Source organism: Pseudopodoces humilis, chromosome 4 (assembly GCF_049639895.1).
Source record: "Pseudopodoces humilis isolate 2021_Gansu_Grassland_sample_001 chromosome 4, ASM4963989v1, whole genome shotgun sequence".
NCBI lineage: Eukaryota > Metazoa > Chordata > Aves > Passeriformes > Paridae > Pseudopodoces > Pseudopodoces humilis.
Window position 1 is genome coordinate 38,702,517 of NC_142203.1, and position 15,072 is coordinate 38,717,588.

Sequence of the window (15,072 nt, forward strand, 5' to 3'; positions counted from 1 at the left end):
CTGCTATAAGGTCCCCCCAGGAGTTTCTCTTCTCCAGGCTGAGGAATCCAAATTCTCTGAGCTTTTATCACAGGAGTGGTGCTCAATCCCTCTAACCACCTTTGTGACCCTCCTCTGGACTCCCTCCCACAGTTCCATGTCTCTCCTGTGCTGGTACCCCAGAGCTGGATGCAGGGTTCCAGGTGGGGTCTCACCAGAGCAGAGCAGAGGGACAGAATCCCCTCCCTCCCCTGCTGCCCACACTGCTCTGGATGCAGCCCAGGACACGTTTGGCTCTCTGGGCTGGGAGTGCCCATGGCTGGGTCATGTCCAGCCTCTCACCCACCAGCACCCCCAGGGCCTTCTCACAGGGCTGCTCTCCATCTGCTCATCCACAGCCTGTGCTGGTACCAGGATATCAGGTGCAGGACTGTGCACTTGGTTTCTGCTAGATCTCATAAGGTTCGCTTGGTAAAGACTAAGCTAGATGTGTGAAATATTTTTGTAGTATATTACTTCCGCTGTTATTTATGTCTCCTAAGTCTGTGGCCCAATTTCAAACATTCAACAGGTACCTTCAGCAGCTAACAGGATACTGGAGGTCATCAGATTCTGTAATGTCTGCTTTTAGAAGTTAAATCAGCCTAAGTGCATTTCATAAAGAAGTATTCAATACAAATGGGCCATTTGTCGTAATCACACTGCTGAGCTGTTGAGTATGAGCCACCAATATTAATACTCTATTATCTGATCAAATTTTTTTCTTGTTTTCACTCTTCAACATCATAATGTGACAGCTTGCCTTTAGAACGTATGTGGAGACAACAGCTGTAATTGATACTGTAATCACTTATGCATGCCTGTCCTAAAGTAATTTATTTTCACTTCCTGCCATGCTACAGACTGAGTCACTGAAAGTTTCAAACAAAGTCTGCATAGCAAAATGACAAACAAAAAGATTCTAGTGAGATTTCAACATCCTATATTATTGTATGAACATGTTGATATTATTCAGGATAAAAACATCAAAGTCTTTTGTAAGGCAGTGATTAATATGGAATTTATGTGTAGGAATGCACATGAGTGTCCAGAAATTAAGGTTTGAATTGCTCAAACTTTCCTCACTTGGTAATTTGTCTTTTCTGAAATACAGTAGCATCGTATTTGTCTGTAAGAGGTGAAACATACAAAGAAAGAGCAGTGGGAGACTTATACTGGGTATTCATTGATGTCAGAGTTACAGATATGACCGATACACTTACAAGTTAGCAACTGCTAAAATGAAATCTTTGTCCTTAGAAAGGAACATCTATTAGTTGCAGAGCCTAGCTTCACCAGGTAAAACCAAAATCAGGTGCTACTTTGATCTCAGTACTTGGAATTAGAGAACCATGGCAGTTTTGCTGGGTGGTCTGTATTTATGTATGGATTTCTTTATTTACAGTCAAATTAAATCTTTATTAAATCTTTATTACAATCAAATTAAATTTAAATTACAATCTCCTTCCTCTCTCTCCTTCTTACTCAGACTTGTTTAAACAAAAAGTCTTTGCTGTCTTTGATGATTTCCTAGCAAAACTTAAAAAGCAATAAAATACTGCTACATTTACTTTTCACAGATATTACCATCTTCTCATCTAGATAGTGAATTGTAACAGAGGGCTTCCTAAAAAGAAGGATTGCTCTTGACCTTGTTTTGTTCTTCATTCACTTTTTTTAAGACACTACAAGGTAATTGTTAACATTTCCATAATTTTGAGCCCCAGTATTGGTAAAATAACCTGGCTGCTGAAGGAGAAGAAACCATTTCCTGCATCTGCAAGACAAACTTCTAGTTAGAAAACTCATGTTTTGCACATAAGTGCCTTCTCTCTTCTCTCAGCTTCTGTCATATTCTGCCAGCTAAAGCAGTTCATTGATACCTCTTAGTTGTTTATTTACATTATGAAACTCAAACATTTCAAGTCTGATGCTGTCTTAGGAGTCTGCTAGTGTTGGCTCTTTCCAAAATTTAAAAAGTGGAATTCAGTTCTTTTGAAACTGAGATCTTTGCATGCACAAGTAGGGACTATTTTAGGTCTTTCTAAATTCTAAATATTTTTAAATTCTTATTTTTTATTTTTTTTTAATTTATTGATCTTATTAGCCCCCTACTTAAATAGTTTTAGGGCTTGGAGATTGCTGAATATGACCCAAATACTCAGCCTTAAGAATCATCTCTAAGAGTACCTAGGATTCTGAAGGAGTAGGTCCTGAAGTTTCAGATGTGTTTTGTTTCTTAAAATGGTGGTGAAGGAAGAGGCTATCAGAGAAATCCACTGAGAGTTTTGAAGCTTACAGTAGGAATGTGTTAAACACAGCCCTTTGTTTTGGTTATAAGTGAAGGAAGTCAAGGCTGAGTGTAACTAACTCTGGGCTGTATTGTTTCCTAAGACAGACTGTTCAGAGACTGTCACACAGTAAGTTCTGCCCAGGAAGGATAATGAAAAAAAAAAATTATCAACCTCTTCTTTCTTATATCAGAAACTTCCTTCCCTAACAGCAGAGGAGTGGTGTGGATCTGCTAATGAGCAGAGGAGTAACTTTTATCCTCACCACAAGAATGACAAATTTTTTTTCTAAATGTAGAAAAGTCCATTGCCAGGTGGCAGTGGTGGGTTTCTGGAGTGAAAGAATGTATGTTTTTAAGTTCATTCCATTATCTTACTCTGCTGAAGTGGTTTGTCCCCCACCTTTATCCACATAATTTACCTTTCTCTGGCCCTGACATGAGAATTTAACAAGAAAAATTAAAGCCTAGGGGAAAAGGGGGTCAGGGGCAGGGATCTGAGCCTATGCCATGTCAGGAGGGAGTTGCAGATAGAGAGCAGTAGGGTGGAAGTTTTCCTGACAGACCTCCTCATCTGTTCATCACCTCTGGCTATACAGCACACCCGGTCTCCTTGGGTGGGCTGCCAGGAATGGCACATAGCAGCACATACTTCAGCGGGGCCCCAGCACATACCTACCAGCCTGGCTCCCTGCTCCCTTGCTGCCTCCAGCACAGACTGCCATTCTTCTGTCTCCCTTAACAGTTGCAGCAGCAATAATATTTTTAGGCTGTGCATTATGAAAAGATGCAAAAACCGTAGCGTGTTTCTCAGGAAGTGACCAACATAATTTTTTCTGATTAATGGAATTTTTTTACTGCTCTCTGATCTCATTTCATTGAATGCCTTCGTTTTACAGCCTTGATAGGTCCCAAATCTTGCCTTTGTTGTTTTCCCAAGGAAAAGGTCCGAGGCCTTTTTCTCTCCCATTCCCAATTGGTCTCTGAAGGTATGAGAGAAGATGTCCTGTTCCCAGAAATCCTAAGCATGCTTTCAGCTGTACTTGGGAAGCTCTGCTGCCACAGCTCCTTGCTGCTTTTACAGATTGTGGCTGTTGTCATGATCTCAGTTCTCACACTTTCCCATTCCACAGCCCTGTGTGTATGAATGGCGTTGGGAGGGAAGCAGTGGCAGATGCAACAGGTCAGGGACTGAATCACTCCTCAGTAATTTGTCCTTCCCTCTCCTTATCAAGTCACAGTGTGGGGTGTTTTAATGGGCCAACAAATTAGAATTCCTTTAAGAACTTATTTAGTTGTGAAAACTGAGAACTGTTAATCCTTGTAACACTGGGTTAAGGTGAGTGAGAGTGTGTGATGTATAGTAAGTGCAATATTAAGCTCTATGAATCTATTTAAATTAAAATCAGAACAGAGATTGCTTTGAAATATTTTACTTGCTGGGTGGTTAGTACATCAATGCTAGGATGTCACAGTGGAAAATCTAGTTCTTTTGACAAAGAGATGTAGGTTGGCAGATTTACTGTGTGTTCTTGGATTAGTTTTGATGCTTCCTAAAAAAAATCAAATGCCAATATAACTAACTTTAATTACATCTCTACCACACAGTTAAGTATTAGTTTTCGTATCTAGTAATATTTGGAGATTCAAGGATGTTAGGGTCTAGAGAGGGAACTGATATGGTGTGAAGTATTTGCAGTTTATAGAGCAGAAACAGAGGACTTCTGTTGGTTTTTCAGCCATGCTGAGAGGGGCAAGAATTATTGAGTCAGACCTCAGCTATTTTTTCCAAATCTCAGTAAATCTTAGCTGATCCTTGATACAAGATCTTGGTTAGGCACAACTAATTATTCATGTTATATGGGTGATTCAACCTTTTTCTGGTTTAGCACCAGCAAAGAAAGCAGTTGTAAGAACGAGGTCCAAAAAACACCTTTCTTTCAACAGCAGCCATTTGTTTTCCTGACAGATTGAATTAATTCTAGAGCAGATCAAAAGCAAATCACTTAATTTTAAAGTCTCGGCTATGACCTTGCATACCTTTCTGTGTGAATATTTATAAATCATTAAATAATTGTTGGATCTTTTCTCACAAAGATGACTAAATACTAATACTAAACTAAAACTAAATACTAATTTGGCTTCAACTACCCGGTAATTCTGTTTTAGTAGCCCTGTCTACAGACAAGCAGAAGTACTAAAATTTTACTTTACTCATCAGGCTGGAGACCAGAAAAGAGAAACAGCAATAAAACTAGCTTTTGTATTCGGCATATTTATGATTGAAATAACTAGAAAATATTTACATAAATAGTTGATTTGGTAATTTTCAGAACAGTAAAAACAATATCTAAGCTTGTTATTACAGTCTGACAATTTCAAAACTGTAAAAATCATTCAGTGTGTTATTACTTTGATTTTAATTTTTTATTTACTTTGATAAATTTAAGCAATTTATGTAATTTAACTGAAAAGCAACTCAATATTTTTTAAAATACGGATTTTGGATATCACATTGTTTATACTGCCAGTTTTGAGGTCTGATCTCTCAAGATCAAAAGAAACCGTATGTTACCTTTGGAAAAAAAGGCATCACATTTATTTTGGGTCGCTTTTGTAGCCCAACTTTTGTTCTTCTTTAAGAATGTATGAACACAAGCAGACATTATTTAAGAAGTTACAGGTGGGGACACTTGATAGTTTATATATGGATAGCTTAATATGAAACTGAGCTATTACTGAGATGGCTACTGCTTACCAAACGGGTAAAACACAAGGCTTTCAAAGGGTTTTTTTCTTTTCGTTGGTTGGTGGCTGAACAATTTTCTCCCCTGTGTTTCTCCTGCTCTTACAACTGTCTTCCAGTTCCCAGTGCCCAGCTTTCTCTTTGTGATGGCTAGTGCTCCTAACAATTCTGCATTACAAATAAATGCTATCAATAATAATGATAGATGCTGCACCACATATGTTTATGGAAATTCTCTGGGAATCTCTGTGTGGGAAAGGGTTCAGAGCATGGTTTGAAAGGGGGTGGGCGGGGAGGTTGTTTTTTTCATTATGTGATACTTGCTTTACAAATTAAATCAAGTATTCTTGTTCCAATTTAAGACTCATTTTGGTAGACTGACTCATAAATCAAGCACTGTTAAACGCAGACATATTAATACATATACTTGCTATGTGGTGTTGCTTTAATTTTGATTCTCCTTTAAAAATAATCCCTGATAAAATATTGCTCTTTCTTGGCTAAACTTTTAAATAAGACTATCAAGTGCATAGTATTTCACTAAACTGGTCTATTTTTTAAAAAATTTACTGAAATCTTCTTTTCTGATTTAATAACATGCTTTAATATTATTGTGATAATTGCTTCAGATCCCATAAATGTAAGAACTTCAGTTCTAGTTTCAGGTTTGCTTCCATTTTATTTTGCCTTGAGACTCTAAATATGTCAGAATTTTGTGTAAGAATTTGGTTACTGAGTCAACAGACTGTTTTTCCACTTCAAAAATGATCACTACATATCCAGGCATAGATGTATTATAATAATACAAGGTTGAGTATTAAAATGAGTTTTGAATATTAAAATAAGGACTATCACAATGTCATAATGAAATGGGAATGTAAATATATCTCTCGGTTTGCTCAGGCAAAAGCTTGAAAGCACCAGATGGGTTGCAGTGGTAAGTGGGGATGAGGATTGAAAGGGATTTTTATGCTTTGTTAAGCTGATTCCTTACATGAAGTTTAGCAGCATTACTTATCCTATGATTGTCCCTAGGCAGCAGTTGTGGTGGTGTTCAATTTTGCTATGGTTCTGCTGATTTTCCCTGCTATCCTGAGCATGGACCTTTATCGTCGAGAAGACAGGAGACTGGACATATTTTGCTGTTTTACAAGGTAAGAGTGAGCAGTAGCTTTGTCCTTTCTGTGGTCACCAGTCAGTGCATTCATTCCTTGTCAGGAGTGGGAGTTCTTCATTAAGGTGGGGGAAGCATGTTATTGTTATAATTTCATTGCTAGTGACTGGCTTACATTTGCTACCTTGTTTTTTACCTGCCTGAAGGGAAAAGCTGAAATCCATCTGTGTCCCTCTCTTCCCCCACATCCCCTTTCCCCCACACTTTCCCCTTGATTCCTGCATATGTTCATTTTGACTGTTGGAGAAGAACTTTCTGAAAGCAGATGAGAGATACACTATTTAGAAATATCTTGAAGTATTTTTAGAATGTTATGAGTTACTGCAAAGTGTCCAGTGTCAGTACTGGCTAATCCTGGAAAGCTGTACATAACTCATGATACTGAGAAGCCTGACTTGCCATAAATCATTATGTTAATTATGATTAATGTTAATTATTTTTTATGCTTTTATGCCTTTAAACCTAAATAAATAAATTGTAAAATGACTTCCCCTTAGGAGAGTTTTTCATAGAACTATAAGGAATGATCACTACCATCACAGGGTAATGCTTGATAAAGTGTCATTTGTGGCTGCAATAGTAATATGGAATGGTAATTCTGCCATTCTAAAGTGTGTGCAAATGTACTCTCACCTGATACATAGCCAACTCTGAGCCTAGAATGGGGGTTCAGTCTGCTGTTGTCAGTGGAGCCACTGCTTGGAAACGAAACACCTTTCCTACCGTAGTTTTTTATTTTGACTGCAGTGAAGAGGATGAGCTACCGTTCTGCACATGTACTCCTGCTGTCATAACCAGGGTGTGGAGAATCTGCATCGGGATGTCTTAGCCTTTTACACACATCCAGGAGCTGATAGTTTGATATGTCAGAGGAAGAAAGCATTTGCTAAATTTGTTTCTAAAAGAATGGTTAAAACAGGGAGAAAATCCCAAGCTATTGATTATTCAGTCATAGTTTCAGAGAGCAGCCAAATGTATTAGTGTCTTGGAGCCCTGATTCTCAGGAATTCAGGGCACTTAGACCTTCCATTTATTCCCTCATCTGAAGCTGCACCAAATGTGCATCAGAATTCAGCCCCTTTGCATGTGAAGAAATGCAGTTAGTGAGAGCTTGCTTTGATTAAGTAGGCAACATTCTGAATTCCTCTTCTTGTAGGATTTGTGCATTTGTGAAAAATATCTGATACTGTTTACTATCAACCATTTGTTATTTCTCATGTACAGGAATAGGCTTGTCTGATAATTTATAATTTTTTTATATAAACTAGGTATCTCTTAGGGTCTTGCATAGACTAAAATAAAGGGAATTCTTCAATTGCTTCCATGGTTTTGTCTCTTCATATGGCCCACCTTTCCTAGGAATTAATCCTTTCATTAGTACTTTAATGTTTTCCTGATGCATAAAATATTCAGTCACTATATGGCAAGTGGTTTCAACCTGCCTCTCAAAAATCCCAGAATGCCCGAGTTTTACTTAAGAGTTTACTTCATTTGTTCTAAACAGAAGAACTGTGTCTTGCATTTGCCTCTTCATCTAAGTATCTTAATTCTCAGCATGGGTAAAGAGATGCAAACTCACAGGCTTAGTGTGCATTCCATCTGTGTACAACTACCTGATGAGCATGTGTAATTAATGGAGTGATGTGTATACATGTCAATGTCTTCAGACAGATGCCGTTTCATTTTTCCTGGAGGACAAGAAATTTGTACCTTTTCTCTGGGCCTACACTATGAACCATGCCTGAGAAATGTCTCCTAAATGCACAGAATGAAATTAACATCTAAGTGTTGCACATAATTAGCGTAAACTGTCCAACAGAAGTAGAAGCAATCTCAGATGAAAGCATGTTATCCTATCTAGCCTGCTTGAAATAAAGATCTGTCATTCAATGTGATCTGATGTTTTTCTCTTCTCTTACAGCCCGTGTGTCACCAGAGTGATTCAGGTTGAGCCTCAAGCGTACGTGGAAAATGACAATACTTGCTACAGTCCTCCACCCCCGTACAGCAGCCACAGTTTTGCACATGAAACTCAGATTACAATGCAGTCCACAGTGCAGTTGCGCACAGAATATGATCCTCACACGCAGGTGTACTACACCACAGCAGAGCCTCGCTCAGAAATATCTGTGCAGCCAGTGACAGTGACACAAGATAATCTGAGCTGCCAGAGCCCAGAAAGCACAAGCTCGACGAGGGATTTACTTTCCCAGTTTTCAGACTCCAGTATACATTGCCTCGAGCAACCCTGTACGAAGTGGACACTCTCATCTTTTGCAGAAAAGCATTATGCTCCATTCCTCCTGAAACCAAAAGCTAAGGTAATTGGGGAATGATTTACCTGTTTTTCAAAATTAGACTTTGGCCTCGCCCAGCTATAAAATTGCCCTGGCAGTGGTATTAAATATAAGGAGTAAATTCAACTCTTGTGAAACAACAGTTTTTAATAATTTTGTAGCTGATTTCTTATTTTAAAAGCTTTATCTTACAAGTGCTATAGAGGCATACTTCAAATATACGTTACGAATGAGGGTTCTGGTGACTTTTAGTAATGTAAGCTTGTGAACATTGAATTTAAAGTTGCTTTTAAACTTTACTACAATAAAAACTTCTCATCTATGATGCAGAGCCCCTTCAAGGAAGAACAAATGACCTTAGTCTTGTAGTATGTAATGCATGAAAAAAACCCCAGAAAAATAAAAAGCTCAAAAGTACTGATGGATGTTAATTTTGAGTTTGGCTTTGTAGTATGATATTATGAATTGTTAGCTCCTTCAGAAACCTAAAACCTAGCACGATTTTGTTTTCTGTTGCAGATTGTGGTTATTTTTCTTTTTTTGGGTTTACTTGGGCTCAGCCTTTATGGAACTACCCGGGTGAGAGATGGACTAGATCTCACAGACATTGTACCACGGGAAACACGGGAATATGACTTTATTGCTGCACAGTTCAAGTACTTTTCATTCTACAACATGTACATTGTGACACAGAAAGCAGACTATCCAAATGTCCAGCACTTACTTTATGAACTTCACAGAAGTTTCAGCAACGTGGCATATGTCTTGTTGGAAGAGGATAGGCAGCTCCCCAAGATGTGGTTGCACTACTTTCGAGACTGGCTGCAAGGTAAGAGAGCATTACAGAAATTTTTCTTAGTTTGTCAGAAGGAACAATTGTTCACAGTGGTATTGCTGCTTTCTTCAAATACTGTCACACAGTTAAAGGCTCTGAGCAGCAGGGAGAATGCCTGGGTGCTGCTTTGAACCCATGTGTGGACTCACTATTTGTCACTTAAATTCTTTGTGTTTAAGTTTACTCCCCAGTAAGACAGTTTGAAAGAGTGTTTCCAGAGCAGTAAATGAAAAATCCCTGTCTCATGATGTATTCTGACACAGACTTAACTTTCAGTTCTTGAGTGATCTTGCTGGCTTCAACTAGGACTGCTGGCATGAAGAAAATTCAGTGTGGCTTATGTATTTCATTGGGTTAGGAACTTACCGCATAGTCTAGGTTTCCAATCAAATACAGTCACCCTTTCTCAGGTGCTGCTTTTGTGTTCTGAAGTGAACAGGGTGGGGAGAGACAAAAGAAGGCATGGCCTTTCAGGTACTATGATGATAATGATACTGAAACCAAGTAATTGAAGATGTTGAAGATACCATAATAGCACATGTTGAGACAAATAACTGTTTTATATTTAAAATAAGGAGTCCTGTTATATCTTAGCAAATTTAACAGCAAACGTACCCTGCCCAGGATTATTTTGGTTCTACCTATGTCTTTCTACTGGGAGAATTTCTAGGAAGCTCTTGCCAAAAAAAAAATAAAAATAAAATTGTGCTGACCTGGTGAGACTAAATTTTAAACTTAATTGTGTACAGATGACTACTGAAGCCACTAATTCTTAGAGAACATATAGGAAACTGTCAGTATCTGATGTATTTTATTCATTCTGAAAATATGTTGAAAAATATTAGGAAAGCAGATGCATGTAAGTGACAAATCTACACAAAATGGGGTTTCCCATGTGTTTAATGCATTGCTAAATAATGCAAACCAGTATTTCATTTATTAGCTTTGGGAGGATTTAATGGTTTTTAAGTACATTGGATCCATTCATTGCAGTCTACTTACTGGAAGCTTTATTTAAAATATTTTGCTCACATAAGCATATTGAGCTGTAAGGAAGGCATTACTGGCAGGAAGAAAATTCAGCATAGCTTAGATGTTTGCTGGGTTGGAATCTTACTATGCTTGCTGGAATTCTAAGCAATCATCCTTTTACATGCTTTTCTAAATTCTCTTAAACCTCTGCTGTTTACTTTGTTTCTTTTGTGGTTTTTTTTTTTTGCTGCTGTTCCAAAACAGTAGGAAAAAATGTATCTGGTGTCCCCCCTTCCACTTTCTCCCCCTCCCCTGTGAGGGAGATGGAAATCTGAGATTGTGTTCAGGAAGCTTTATTAGTGTTCAACCTCAGCGCAGTCTGCCAGCGATAAAGTCAGGAGGAGGTGCCCTTGGATCTGCTCCCTTGCAGGCTGCTCCAAGCGAAATGCTGGAGGCTAGCCCACTCCGTGTTACTCCCAGGAGTACTCCCATTCCAGCGCCCCTCTACCAGGCACACCCTATACTTTCCCCATCCCTCCTTCACTTCGGGTGCCTCCCTGTCCTCTTTGCAACCCTTTGTGTCCCTCTTGTGCTAAGGACTGTTTGTGTGGCCAAGGGCCTGCATGTCCCCTCATGCTGTATCTCCATGCTCCTGTGTGTTCTTTACAGACACGCTTTTCTCATAGGGTTGTTCCTACCCTGTACTTAGTTACTGCACACAGTTACTTTTCCCCTCCAGTCCACATTAGCCAGCCTATCCTTGTTTGTCCTCTGCTTTTCTTCCACTAGAGGAGCTGTGTGTATTCCTGGTACCTGGGGTATACCAACAGGCTGCGTGGAGCTAAAATATTACAGCAGAATGGTCAGGGAGGCTCCAGAAAGCACTAGTGACTTGCTGTGGTCCATGTGACTTGCCAGCCCTGTGACAGGCTATTGATTGGCCTTTTGATCACACACAGCTTTAGAATTAATCATTATGATTATTAATCAGCATTTAGGTCTGTAACCTTACCTCTCCTCCCCACCTTTTGTGAGAGGGTTTTAATACCTTAAAACCCTGCTGCTTTGTAAAGTTGCAGGGCTCTCTTCACAGAGTGTGATACTGCATTCACAGGCCTGCAAAGGAGGATATTGAGATGTATCAGTAGAAAGATGTTGTTTTCAAGTGGTACAGGGCACTGTGTTACTAGACTTCTGTACAAAAAGCTGCCATGCTTGTCATAGTTGGGGAATTACCTAAAGGTCCAGACTAACAGGCGGAGTGACACCTGATTGTTACCAGCTATGGCTGGTGCCAAAGGAGTCAAGGGAAGGGAAGATGAAGATAGAATTTATAAACAAGGTACAGGTTTAGGCTGGATCCTCTGTGAGGTGGAGCAGTTCTACTGGCATGGTTTTAAGTGCTGGAAGGACTGGTAATCGAAACAGGAACAGCTTTGACCTGCATGGCTAATTCCTGCCAGCTTGACTGTGAATTCAGTGCCAGAGGTTAATGGCTCAAGATGGCCTTCTGACACACACACACGTTTGTCCAGCAGAATGAAGGATGCAACAACATATCAACAAAACCATTTTTTACCAAGAAGGCATCTTTGGTTTAGCTGTACATTCTTCCTCATTAATTGCAGTGGACAGTGCCTTCTGCCTCATGCACTTCTCTTTTCAGAGATCCCTTGTATTTTCTTCCTAGAATTGTTTATATTACCATATTTTCTGTTACTGAAAATGCAACAGAAGAAAAGGTAACACTAATCATTCATTTAAGCTGTAAATGTTAATACTGTTTTTGTTAGTGACCAAATGTAAATGAGGTAGCTTGGATTCCCTGATGACTTCTAATTAGGCTTGTTTTTGCAAAGGGAAATCTTATCTGGTGTTTCATGGTGGCAGCTGCTCACATGAGTCAGTAGGAATTCCTTCCTCACCCCCACTCCCGCATAATTTGTGATGTTGTCACTTTCTTCTGAAACACTAAGCAAAAGTGACTGCTGATGTGAAAAAATCCTGTATATAAAGTTTTTAAAATTCTCTTAATTTCTATAACTTTTCTGCAGAAAGATGTCATCTTTCTGCCCAGAAGCATATAATTAATCCCATTTGAATAAATTAAATGTCTTTTAAAATAATTGTTATGAACATACTTGCTTTGAAAGCAGCAGTCTACTACAACTTTTAAAGTGTAATGGCAAATTTTACTTATTGAAAGTTTGAAATTCTTCAGAAATTAAGCACAACTGCCAGTGGTTTTTTAATATTCTTTCTGTAGACTTTCAGTTTCAGCGAGGTGAGCAATGAAATGACCCAAATCAGTGTTTAAGCTGGCTGAAGAATAAAGTTATAAAAGGGAGCAGGATTTGAAGGATGACCAAGCTTGTGAGAACAGGGGAGCAGAGGGAGATGTAAGAGAGCTGAGTTTTCTCCCACTGTAGGAACGTTTCAAAGTACATGCCCTTTTCTGCAACCTCAAATGTAACGTCACATGCCAATGGATTTATTTGTTATTGTGTCTGTGGAGCCCCCTGGCAGGGGTGGGATGTTGATGTGAAAGCTCTGCCCTGATGTGCTGTCTATCATAGCAGCTTGTGTGCCCTTCCTGCATAAGGGAGACACTTTTACTGGAAGTAACCCTGTTCTTAGGTCGTCTCCTTCTTTTCTATGTGCTTTTTTGATAGCATCCTCTTAACTTTCCAAGGTCATTGTTTCTTGTCACTGATATGATAGCCCAAATACTCTCACCTGGCCACTTTGTGAAAAACTGACGTAGAGCTGGACTTAGCACAGAAGGGATGGATTGGTACTTTTGCATACCCTAACCAATGTTTCCCCTCTCTGTGGTGCCAGCAAACAGTGCTTTCTTCAAAGGGAAGCTCAAAGTCCTTTGATGATGTCAGAAAACCTGATGGCAAATTGTCCTCCTCCTGGACCAGCGCTAGAGGACTGCATGCAGAGATCTGGCAGGCTTCTTTCATCATTTGGTTCTCAGCCTGTTGGCTTCACATGATTTGACATGGTTTAGTGAGACAGCATGGGAGGCAGTTTTCTAAGGAAGAGAGGACGAGTTTGTCAATGGGAATGGGTACTCTGTCCTGCAGGCGCTGTCAGCTGGGTGCATTTTCTCTTCCAGTGCTCTTATCTCAGTACAGCTGTAGCTAACCTATCCAGTCTGCAGTGATGGTTTTCATTATGGCTCCTCAGCCCAGATGTGAGGTGGGTCGACGATTTCCTCTACCACCACTCCCCCGGCCTTTTTCTTCCCTTCCCTGGACATGCGGTTTGTCATCTGCTTGCACAGAGCCTCCTTGTATGGGGCTGTGGCTTCCTGTACTAAATCTGATCCAAATTTCTGCTGTGAGGTATTCCCTCCCCCTTGAAGGGTGGCAAGGAGGAACATAACAGTTGAGAGTGAATAGGTGTTGGCTGTGATCTTTACATGTGCTGGCAGCAGATCCCATGACTTGTATTAGCTGCACAAGTTGAACAGATGGAACAAATTGACAAAATCGTGTTCACTCACGCTGTGCTTGAGGAGCAGTTGAATTGCTGTTTGAAGTTGAAAGTTTGAATGTGTTTTTCTCCCCCCTCATAGTGGAATTTCTGGTTATGGTGTAGAAGCTATTGCCCCAGTGCTCTGCAGTAGCCCAAAACAGTAATGAGAGCGGTGTGTGTCCTCCTCTGTGGCTCAGTGCACTCAGCCAGGGTTTTGGTGAGGCACAGGCGAGTAAGGAGAATGTTTCCCTTCTAGGTAACACACATATGCCTCCTCTGGTTGTAAGGTGGTGAAGCAGGATGAGGGCTGAGCTCAGCCCTTTTCTGTTCTAGACAAGATTAACTCTTTCCCATACACTTCTCCAAGGGCAATGCTTGAAGAAGATCTTCAATTTCCCTTGAGGTGAAACCATTTATGCCAGTGCATCTGCAGCTTGCTAGCTCAGCTTTGCTTGTCTGCACAACTCAGGGACCTCTGGGGCTTCTCCCTTGCATTTTCTTGCTTCCCCTGCCTTTCTTTGGGCAAAATACTGGACACGCAACTAATACTTCCCACACATTGACAGTGTGGAGCCTTAAATGTAGGAGGTACCAGGTTGATAATTTACATCCTGATTCAGCTATGAAAAAGTGTCATTATTCTTTCTCCTTCTGAAATTTGTTTATAAGAGTGATTATTCACCTGCTTGTTCTGTCTTTCCCTTGCCTCTCTTAACTCCTCAGGACTTCAGGATGCCTTTGACAGTGACTGGGAAACTGGGAAGATCACTTACAACAACTATAAAAATGGTTCTGACGATGCTGTTCTGGCTTACAAACTCTTGGTACAAACAGGCAACCATGCAAAGCCCATTGACATCAGCCAGGTAGTGTATCAGAGTACATGCTACACAACAGTACACAAGTCATCAGGAGTGGGGGGAAGTGCAAAGTCTACAAAGGTTGTAGTATCTTTTTTCCAGCTCAAGGAGCTGAATATCTGAATTATGCCTTTCTTGTCTGGCCTTGCTGACTTTGCTGAAGCCACTCCTCAGATTCAGTGTGGCCTATGTTGCAAAGTGTTCAAATCAACATGGAAGATGATAGTCCTTGACTGTTACTGGGTGATGTGCATTTTGTGCTCCCTTGCCAGACATGCTCAGTTTCCATGGAAATTGTTGTGAAAAATACTTCTCTGTATCCACAGGTGTATGGAGTTCAGTCCTGTGCCAGACATTTGCAATTATTTGGTTTGTTCCTACTGATTTGTGCACT

The 15,072-nt window shown here is 40.0% G+C and overlaps 1 protein-coding gene across 3 annotated transcripts in view; it reads left to right on the forward strand.

The window, feature by feature from the left end:
* PTCH1 (patched 1) overlaps window positions 1–15,072 on the forward strand; it is a 64,488-nt gene that overhangs the window by 34,557 nt on the left and 14,859 nt on the right. For all 3 annotated transcript variants that reach the window (XM_005522740.3, XM_014252354.2, XM_088054488.1), the window contains exons 13-16: window positions 6,090–6,208; window positions 8,150–8,549; window positions 9,045–9,354; window positions 14,542–14,684. In XM_005522740.3, the coding sequence (XP_005522797.2) occupies window positions 6,090–6,208; window positions 8,150–8,549; window positions 9,045–9,354; window positions 14,542–14,684 (972 nt within the window). The remainder of the gene's footprint in view (window positions 1–6,089; window positions 6,209–8,149; window positions 8,550–9,044; window positions 9,355–14,541; window positions 14,685–15,072) is intronic.